This window comes from Hippopotamus amphibius, chromosome 2 (assembly GCF_030028045.1).
Source record: "Hippopotamus amphibius kiboko isolate mHipAmp2 chromosome 2, mHipAmp2.hap2, whole genome shotgun sequence".
NCBI classification, from domain to species: Eukaryota; Metazoa; Chordata; class Mammalia; order Artiodactyla; family Hippopotamidae; genus Hippopotamus; species Hippopotamus amphibius.
The window spans coordinates 176557308-176568065 of record NC_080187.1 but is presented as its reverse complement, the minus strand read 5'-3'; the positions used below and the strand labels follow the sequence as shown (position 1 = coordinate 176568065).

Here is a 10758-nt window from a genome sequence, read left to right as displayed (position 1 = left end):
CAGCTCTTTATGTTTATGCTGAAACCTCCCTTTCTCAACTCATTTCATCTTTTAGAAGCCTACCTGAATAGCAAGGAAGCAGAAGGGCTTGAGACACAGAAGTGTTTGACCCACAAGAAAGAGAATACATTTTCCATACCATAAATGCAAAACCGGATAAGAACTAGAGAGATTCATGTAATAGCCCATATTTGGGGTCAGGAAAGAGTCAGATTTGGCACCAGATCCCAGACTATTGGTAGGTTTGAAGCTGAGAGATGAGATAAGGAGGAAAAAAGGGCCTAAGGGAGGGGGAGGGACAGGAGAGGTCAGTGGTTCTAGGACAACCATGAGATAGGTGTGCATTTCTTCCTCTCCAACAAATTCTTAAAGCTTAGGGCTTCAACAGCTGTAAACAAGTTTCACAAACCTCAGAGATTGTGAAGAGTCTCGTCAGATAGATCAAATTGACTTCCTTACATTCCTTGACCTCTCATAACAACCTCCCCACCCCCCAACCTTGCACATCTTGGCCAAGTGCTGGCTGCTAATCACGCTACTAGTTATTTTCACTTATACATCTTCATGCCCATGCATATACCCTGTATCATGAATATTCATTCTGCCGTTTCCTCAGACCTGTCATACTCTAGAGCCATCTCTGTGCCCCATACCTGGTTCTTTTACGCTCACTTCTACTCTCTGGCCTTTGTGTGAATTGCAAATGTGATTGTAGTTAGTGGTATAAGATAGACTACAAAAGACATTTTGTGCCTGAGATGAGGTTAGGTTAAGAAATGAGACTACTTGGGGACTTCCTAGGTGGCACAGTAGGTAAGAATCCCCCTGCCAATGCAGGGGACACAGGTTTGAGCCCTGCCCCAGGAAGATACCACATGCCGCAGAGCAACTAAGCCCATGTGCCACAACTGTTGAGCCTGTGCTCTAGAGCCCGTGAGCCACAACTATTGAGCCCATATGCCGCAACTACTGAAGCCCACACGCCTAGAGCGCGTGCTCTGCAGTAAAGAAAGGCCACCGCAATGAGAAGCCTATGCATCATAACGAAGAGTAGCCCCCCTTGCCACAACTAGAGAAAGCCCGTATGCAGCAACGAAGACCCAACACAGCCAAATAAATAGATAAATTTATAAAAAGAAAAAAAAAAAGAAAGAAATGAGACTACTTGAGTGGCTGAAGAACTGTTCTATGAACAATTTAAAAATAGAACAAGTGTGTTCTGGCAAATGCCATTTCCACCTCTTCTTTTTTTTTCTCCTTGTGTTGCACTGTACCACCTTTCCCTGCCCCTCCAGTCCCTGCCATGCACATCTACTATGTTATCATTTTTGTTTCATTCTCTTGTTTATAGATGAATAGTCTTGGAGGCTTTGGTGAAAGGTATATTGCATGTGGAGACTCAGCTGGTTTAGATGACCACTAAAATGGTTATTTAGTGATGATATGACCCTGAGAACGAACTGAAGGGATGCATAATCTTTACAGCATAAAGGTCCTTATATAATCATTACAATATAGAACTTTATTAACATCTATTTTGGTTTCTTTTTCATTTTCTTTATCTGTAAAGCATTCCAGCTGATAAAGCAATGGATGGAGCGAATCACTCTATGGTGTCAGAGTTTGTGTTCCTGGGACTCACCAATTTCTGGGAGAGCCAACTTCTGTTTGTGTTCTCCTTCATTTTTTGTGTGGCAAGCATGATGGGAAACTCCCTCATTATGCTCACTGTGACTTCTGACCCTCAGTTACACTCCCCCATGTACTTTCTGTTGGCCAACCTCTCTTTCATTGACCTGGGAGTTTCTTCTGTCATTTCTCCCAAGATGATTCATGATCTTTTCAGAAAACATAAAGTCATCTCCTTTAGTGGCTGCATCACTCAGATCTTCTTCATCCACGTCATTGCTGGGGTGGAGATGGTGCTTCTCCTAGCCATGGCCTTTGACAGATACGTTGCCATATGTAAGCCTCTCCACTATTTGACTATTATGAGCCGAAAAATGTGTATTTTGCTCCTGGTGGCTGCATGGATAATTGGCTTAATTCACTCTGTGATTCAACTGGTTTTTGTTATAAAATTGCCATTCTGTGGTCCTAATGTATTAGACAGCTTTTACTGTGACTTTCCTTGGTTTCTCAAACTTGCCTGCACAGATACCTACAGGCTAGAATTCATGGTCACAGTCAACAATGGATTTGTATCTCTGGGATCATTCTTCATATTGACTGTCTCCTACATTTTTATCCTGATCACTGTTCGCAAACACTCTTCAGGTGTTTCATTCAAGGCCCTCTCCACTTTGTCAACTCATGTCATGGTGGTGATTTTGTTCTTCGGTCCTTGCATCTTTGTTTATATCTGGCCTCACCCCACATCACACCTAGACAAATTCCTTGCTGTTTTTGATGCAGTTCTCACTCCGTTTTTAAATTCAATCATCTATACATTCAGGAACAAAGAAATGAAAGTGGCAATGAGGAAAGTATGCAGTCAATTTATTATTTATAGAAGGATTTCTTAAATGGCAGAAGTATTATAAAGTTTCCTTACCAACTTGAAGTAATATTACATTTCTATTATTCTAATATCAGGAGTTTCCAAGTACCATATTCACATTTAGGTGTCCCAGGTTAAAATAACATGGTTCTTATAAAAATCTTAACTGAGAAATTGTGTCGCTGCCTATGGTTGCAGGAAGCATGTGGTGTGGTAAAAAGTACCTTCTGGAGAAGGCCAATTGCTGGTCTCACATGAGACATTATTTTGATAAATTTACTATGGTTTATACTTCAAAATTGAGTATCTTCAGTGTCAGAGTGGGTTATATAAGGGAGTGCTGTTTGACACTAGGTAAATTAATACTAGATGGAAATATGTGCATCAAGATGCCCATTTCTTAATTTGCTGTAAAAAAATGAGTCAAGTGGCCTGCACTTCCACATAAGTGTAACTTTTTCTTTCACTGTAGGGAAATTTCTGGGAAGTTAAGCAAAGATATTAATATTAATGATCAGCGTATCAGAGCAAGGAGAGTTAGCTGAATTATTCAAATAGTTAATCATATCAGATTTTGATACTTAATGCCTGTAGCTCCACTCTAGGATGTGCCTGCTATCACAATTGGAAAAATAGAATCCTTAAGCCAGGCCACCCCTCATCTAGACAGTGCCAGCTGCTCATTACAAGACTTACCTTTTGAATCTTGTTTATGCTATGTTCCAGGCTATCTAATCCCTATGCTCTTACAGATGCTTTCTGATTTTCATATGTAACTAGCCAGGTTCTTCTTTTCCCTCTGCTGGCATGATTATTCCTGTTGCATTTGAATGATTTGAGTCATTGCAAGTTAAACTTTAGTTTGGGATGTGTTTTATATGTGGCTGTATTCTATTTTATGAATAGAGGGATTTATATCAACAGATTTAGAAATTTCAGTTCATACTCATTTCAACAAAGAGGAACCAAGGTCCAGTCTCAAAGATGTAGTTTAAATGACTCTAAATCTTACACATCCATACCTCTTAACCAGTTTATCAGTATTCCTGTTGTATTATAAGGTCCTTATGTACCTCTTAAGTTATCTCACTTGATTATTTGTTTGCTTTTTCTTTTGATTTCCATTGCCCTTGTATCATTTATTCATTTTTGAGCCCTTCTTTGAACACTTAGTAACCAATACCCATATATCAGTTTACTAGCTAGCACTATACCTAGTCTCCCTATAATGTTTTGAATTGGTATTTTTGAAATGGAATTTTCACTCGGTTTTCTCTTCCATTGAGTAAATAACGTTCAGTAGATCAAGCAGGAATTCCCAGGTTCCTCACTGTTTCTGTGTGTTGATTTAGAGAAATGCCTGCTCCTCCTAGTCTTTTCTCTTTCTGCCTTTGTGTCAGGTCTATATCGATGAGAAGATAGATTTCCCAACTGCATAGTGAATGAAGAGTTTCTGTATTATCTAATGTAAAACTTTGTTAAGGTCATTCTTTTTTATTCTAAAGTAACAACTGTTTTTAGTAGACAGGTAACTCTGTTTGCCCAAATCAGCAACCTTCTTCTTCTGGTAAATGTATCTTTCTCTTGCAGTAACCATGTGGTATGATTAGAAGATGACATGTATTGTAGACCCTACCTCTCTGACCACTACTGTTTGGTCAAAGGTTGGGCTTCTGAACCGAGTTGAACGATGCAGATATGAGTCTCTGACCATGAAGGGCCAAATCTAAGCTTTTCCCCAGGACGTTAGACTTGAGGATAGAGAGAAAGCAAGCCTCAGTAGCTTTTGGAGCTGTGATGTGTAGAAACTGCTGGCAATCATATTTCCTGCTGTCAGAAATAGCATCTGGGGTAATTTTAAAAAGATATGGTAGAAAGATGTAGTATTACAGACAGAGCCTTGGTGGTATTCAGGTTCTTGGTTCCAGCCGTCTTGGGCATTCAGGTTCATTCTTGCCCTGCACTGAGGATTACTAGCTGAGCTAATAAATGAGCCAGTACACCCTTCCTCTTGTATAAATTTTTTTAAGTTGTGGTTGTGTCATTTGCAATCAAAAAGGTATTGATAAATACAGCTTTAATTCTAAGGATACTATATTTTCAATTACTTCTGATGTGAAATCCCTGTTTTCTTATTTCTTTAAGAAAATATTATTTTTTCTTCAATAAAAAGGAAATATGCTCAGTGTGTAAGATTTATATGGATATTAGAGATTAAAATAGAAATCACCCATAAAAACACCATCTGGATATAATTATGAGTAATATCTTGGTATATTTATTTCTAGTAATTTTCTATGCCTAAATAAATATATATTTACAAAAGTGGGATTTTTTGGTCTCTACATGGTTAATCTGCCTTTTTCAGAATATTCTGAGAATTCTCTCACATTATTAAATTTGTAGTACAAAATAATTTTAAATGCATACATAGTTTTGCATTATGTGACTATATCATAATTACATTTGTTATTCCTCTGTTGGTCAATTAAGATTATGTTAAATTTTTTGCTCTGCCTTGAAAATTCTTTCATATACCTCTGTCTGTATTTCATATTACTCCTTTTATAGATTGATATATTTGGAATTAATAGGGTATAATAATATTTACACTCTATTCATATTATATTTTCTCATAAAAGATTTGTACTGTATATCTATTACAGTACCCTTCCCAAGGCCCTAGATATGATCATTTATTAAAAATTTTTATAAATTTAAAAGAAAAAAGATAAAATATTATTTTAAATTTCTTTGATTTTTATACTTGTACCTTTTCACATGTTATTAATCTGAACTCTTTGAATTACATGTGTCAGAATCCAATGAAAACAAACTTAAAATTACTAAAACAAAAAAGAAATGTAGAGTTTCAGGTTTGCAAGAGGAAAAGATCTAGAGATCTGTTATACAACAATATGAATATACTTAACATACTGAACTGTATACATAAAAATGGTTAAAATGGTAAATTTTATGTTTTTTAAAACACAGTTAAAAATTTTTAAATATTTTAAAAAAGGAACTTATTGACTCAGGCTAGAGGGTTGTCCAGCAGTGGAGCCAGCCTCAAGGACTCCAGGGAGTCGCTTACTTTCACACTTTTGGATTTTGCTCTCTCATTCACTCCGATCTCTTTGCTCTTTTCTCTCTTTCTCTCATCCTTCTCTATTGACTGTTTATCTCTGTACATTGGTCTTATTTTCTTCTTCTGCACATGGGTCTATTTTATGCATGGTGTGGGGAGTGAGGAGAGGCTGCAAATAACTCAAAGTTCAAGTCATTCCATGAGAGCAACCTCATAGAAAAGGGAAAGGTTTTCTTTCCTAGCATCAGTATTAAAACACAACTAGAAGGACGAAGCGAGAGAGTAGCACAGACATATATATACTACCAACTGTAAAATAGTCAGTGGGAAGTTATTGTATAACAAAGGGAGTCCAACTCGAGGATGGAAGATGCCTTAGAGGACTGGGGCGGGGAGGGTAGGGGGGACTCGAGGCGGGGGAGTCAAGGAAGGGAGGGAATACGGGGATATGTGTATAAAAACAGATGATTGAAACTGGTGTACCCCCAAAAAATAAAAAATTAAAAAAAAATAAAAAAAAGAAAAAAAAAGAAAAAAACAAAACAAAACAAACAAAAAAAAACACAAACAAAACAAACAAAAAAAAAACACAACGAGAAGATCTTGTCATTGTTTTAGCTCCATACCAGGTCTCTCACAGGCCAAGTCAGGACACATGCCCACCCTCGTTGCAGGGGCCAAGGTTATCTGGTTTACAGCCTCCAGAGAACTACATGAATTTGAGGAGGAGCATTTCCCAAATGGGAGAGGTAGGATACAGCCATCAGTGGAAGGAGAAAAGTGATTCAGGGCTGGCAAAAATTTGTCACATATGTTTTTTCTTATTTGAAATACAAATTAATAACCATTGCTGTGGTGTTCTTCCTCCCCATCATCATAGGTAGAATATTAGTTCTGTCATATTGATGTACCAGTCCCACATATATGTTAAAGACATTAACTCTGTCTTTATCATATTTGTGTTCAATATGCTTCCCCCAATTTGTTTTCTGTTTAATTTTACTTATTATATTCTGAAACATTAAAATTGTACTTTTTGTGATTCCAACTCTATGGAGGTTTAAATTGTGACTTCATGGTTTTATTCTCAGGAAGTCCTTTTCCATTCCAATACCTAATGAATATTCACAAACATGTATTTCTGAAATACTTTATCCATCTGAAGTTTTTTTCTGATGCAAATAATAGGAGAGGATCTAATTTTTTGAAATTTTCTTATTAATTTTCTTAGCACCATTTAGTGAATAATCATTTCCCTTCTTCTTTGTAACAATTTATACTACATTATTATGTAAATAGTGCTTGTCTCTTCTGAGATTCAGACCCATATTTAATGTCTTTGGACATTTCCTCTTAGATGCTTCATATGTCCTTTGAATAGATTCAAAACAGTACTCATTATCATAACTGAAAACTGTGTCCTCCTCCACTATCATCTGTTCTGTCATGAAAATGAGAAACCCAAGAGTGATTCTTTCTCTCTCTCCCTCTTTCTCTCCCCCTTCCATTCTCTCTCAATTTGTCACTCATGCAGCAAATATCTAGTGCCTACTAAGTGCCAGGCATTATTGTAGGCTATGGGGATGAATCAGTAAATAAGATAAAATAACAATTTGTTCCATTATGAAGCTTGTATTCTAGTGGAGCTATTCAGATAACAAGTAATAAGCAAAACAAACAAGCAAGTTTTATAGTAAGTTAAAAAAATAAAGAAATAAAGTGCAATAGTCTTAATACTGTTAATACTTAGTACTAATAATACTCATATTATCATAGAGTAGGTTAAGGTGGATCTGAAACACCAGACTTAGAGGAGGGTGTTGCATTTCTTAGAAGGGTAGATAGGGTAGGTATCATCGGGAAGTGTCATTGAGCAAAGGCTTGATATAGATGAGTGAGTTAGCAATGCAGATATCAGGGGGGAAGGGGCCTCCCAGTCAGAGTATAGCCAGTACAAAGGCTGGTGTTTTTAAGAAAGATCAAGGTGTCCAGTGTGACTTTGTCAGCATAAAAAAAAAAATAATGGGAGAATAGTGGGAGAATATTCAAGGGGGTAAAGGGAGGCCAAATTATGTGGGATTCTGTAGACCATTGTAAAGAATTTGGCTTTTACTGTGAGGAAGGGGAAATCTCTGGAGGGTTCTGAGGAGACAGGTGATATGATATCACTTATATTTAAAATTATTTTTATATCTGGTTGTTCTGCTGAGAAAAGCCTAGGGAATGGTGATGCAGTGGTCTCTGTGGTGATGTTAGGAGTCTACTGCAGAAATTAAGAGAAGAGAGTGGCTCGGGTAGCAGTGCAGATGCTGAGATGTCAGTGGTGAGATTTTGAAGGGTTAACAAATAGGATTTTCCGGTAGAAGAAATATTGGATGGAGAGAAATATTTCCAAGTTTTTTGACTTAAGCAACTACAAGGATAGAGGAGTAGGTAAGAGCAGGAGCTCAGTTTAGTACACATTACATCTAATATGTTTACAGGATGTAGAAGTGAAAATGTAAATTAGGCATTTGAATAAACAGGTCTGACTTACCTGGTTGAAATCTAAGCAAGAGATTGACACGTAGATGTTATTTAAAGGTGTGGTACTAGGTGAGATAACCTAGCTTATTAATATAGATAGAAAAGACATGAAGTTAAAGACATGAAGTTAAAGACCTGAGCCCTGGTATCCTCAAACATTAGGAGTCCAGAGAGAATGTGAATAATAATTAATGAAGACTAAGAAAGACCTTTCTAAGTCGTCGGTTGTGAGTTGGGGCTACCTGAGCTGTTGGTCCTGTGCTGAGATGCTTCAAAGCCTTATTAAGAATGTTTGGATCCCCATGAAGCCCTACTATACACAAGTTTATCAGGATACTTGGGTAGGAATGGGGATGATGGCCTTCATCGTTTATAAAATCAGGAGTGCTGATAAAAGAAGTAAAGCCTTGAAAGCTTCCAGTCCTGCGCCTGCTCATGGTCATCAGTAACCAGCTCTTCCTGGATGGGATGTTGGTCTGGCTGTGTTGTGGGAACATGGGACATCGTGCTGATGTGTAGCAGTGCTGCTGCCCTCGGACATGAAAAACGTACCTGTGAGACCCACCCCCACCCCCAAAAAACAAGAAAGAAAAAAACAACTAAGAATGAGCTATCAGAGACACAGAAGAAAAACCAAGATAGCATAGTGCCTGGGAAGCCAAGTGAAGAAAATATGTATGAAGGTTGGAGTAAATATCTGGGTTTAAAGATGGGGATTAAGAATAGATCATTAGATTTAGATATGGAGATCACGAGATAGCTGAAAAACAAGTGTTAATGAAAGTTTTAGGGGAAACTTTTTTTTTTTTTTTTTTTATTTTATTTTATTTTTTTTGGGGGTACACCAGGTTCAATCAACTGTTTTTATACACATATCCCCATATTCCCTCCCTTCCTTGACGCCCCCCCCTCGATTCCCCCCCACCCTCCCTGCCCCAGTCCTCTAAGGCATCTTCCATCCTCGAGTTGGACTCCCTTTGTTATACAACAACTTCCCACTGACTATTTTACAGTTGGTAGTATATATATGTCTGTACTACTCTCCCGCTTCTTCTCAGTTTCCCCTTCACCCCCCGCCCCCTCCCATACCTCGAGTTCTCCAGTCCATTCTCTGTATCTGCTTCCCTGTTCTTGTCACTGAGTTCATCAGTACCATTTTTAGATTCCGTATATGTGAGTTAGCATACAATATTTGTCTTTCTCTTTCTGACTTACTTCACTCTGTATGACAGATTGTAGTTCTATCCACCTCATTACATATAGCTCCATCTCATCCCTTTTTATAGCTGAGTAATATTCCATTGTATATATATGCCACATCTTCTGTATCCATTCATTTGTTGATGGGCATTTAGGTTGCTTCCATGTCCTGGCTATTGTAAAGAGTGCTGCAATAAACATTATGGTACAAGTTTCTTTTGGGATTATGGTTTTCTTTGGGTATATGCCCAGGAGTGGGATTACTGGATCATATGGTAGTTCTATTTGTAGTTTTTTAAGGAACCTCCAAATTGTTTTCCATAGTGGCTGTACCAACTTACAGTCCCACCAACAGTGCAGGAGAGTTCCCTTTTCTCCACACCCTCTCCAACATTTGTTGTTTCCAGACTTTGTGATGATGGCCATTCTGATTGGTGTGAGGTGATACCTCATTGTGGCTTTGACTTGCATTTCTCTGATGATGAGTGATGTTGAGCGTCTTTTCATGTGTGTGTTGGCCATCTGTATGTCTTCTTTGGAGAAATGTCTATTTAGGTCTTCTGCCCATTTGTGGATTGGGTTATTTGCTTTTTTGGTATTAAGCTGCATGAGCTGCTTGTATATTTTGGAGGTTAATCCTTTGTCTGTTGTTTCATAGGCAATTATTTTTTCCCATTCTGAGGGTTGCCTTTTAGTCTTGTTTATGGTTTCTTTTGCTGTGCAAAAGCTTTTAAGTTTCATGAGGTCCCATTCGTTTATTCTTGATTTTATTTCCATGATTCTAGGAGGTGGGTCAAAAAGGATGTTGCTTTGATGTATGTCAAAGAGTGTTCTGCCTATGTTTTCCTCTAGGAGTTTGATAGTGTCTGGCCTTACATGTAGGTCTTTAATCCATTTGGAGTTTATTTTTGTGTATGGTGTTAGGAAGTGTTCTAATTTCATTCTTTTACATGTTGCTGTCCAATTTTCCCAGCACCACTTATTGAAGAGGCTGTCTTTTTTCCATTGTATACTCGTTCCTCCTTTGTCAAAGATAAGGTGCCCATATGTGTTTGGGCTTACTTCTGAGTTCTCTATTCTGTTCCATTGATCTTCCTTTCTATTTTTGTGCCAGTACCATACTGTCTTGATCACTATGGCCTTGTAGTATAGTTTGAAGTCAGGAAGCCTGATTCCACCAACTCCATTTTTCCTTCTCAAGATTGCTTTGGCTATTCGGGGTCTTTTGCGTTTCCATACAAATCGTAAGATTTCTTGCTCTAGTTCTGTGAAAAATGCCATTGGTAATCTGATCGGGATTGCATTAAATCTGTAAATTGCTTTGGGTAGTACAGTCATTTTCACGATGTTGATTCTTCCAATCCAGGAACATGGTATATCCCTCCATCTGTTTATGTCATCTTTGATTTCTTTCATCAATGTCTTAAAGTTTTCTGCATACAGA

The 10758-nt window shown here is 37.7% G+C and overlaps 2 protein-coding genes across 2 annotated transcripts; both read left to right on the top strand.

Moving 5' to 3' along the window:
- The first annotated feature begins 1577 nt into the window (after positions 1–1577).
- Positions 1578–2525, top strand: LOC130845831 (olfactory receptor 4F3/4F16/4F29-like). Its single transcript, XM_057723609.1, has one exon. The coding sequence runs from the start codon at positions 1590–1592 to the stop codon at positions 2523–2525; it is 936 nt and encodes a 311-aa protein (XP_057579592.1). The 5' UTR covers positions 1578–1589.
- A 5848-nt stretch (positions 2526–8373) lies between these two features.
- LOC130846543 (ATP synthase subunit ATP5MJ, mitochondrial-like) lies at positions 8374–8615 on the top strand. The gene has a single exon (XM_057724838.1). It carries the CDS (start codon positions 8381–8383, stop codon positions 8561–8563), a length of 183 nt encoding a protein of 60 aa, XP_057580821.1. The 5' UTR covers positions 8374–8380; the 3' UTR covers positions 8564–8615.
- Positions 8616–10758: the final 2143 nt, after the last annotated feature.

Coding starts and splice junctions, on each gene's coding strand:
- LOC130845831 (XM_057723609.1), top strand. CDS start 1,590: ATGGATGGAGCGAATCACTCTATGGTGTCAGAGTTTGTGTTCCTGGGA.
- LOC130846543 (XM_057724838.1), top strand. CDS start 8,381: ATGCTTCAAAGCCTTATTAAGAATGTTTGGATCCCCATGAAGCCCTAC.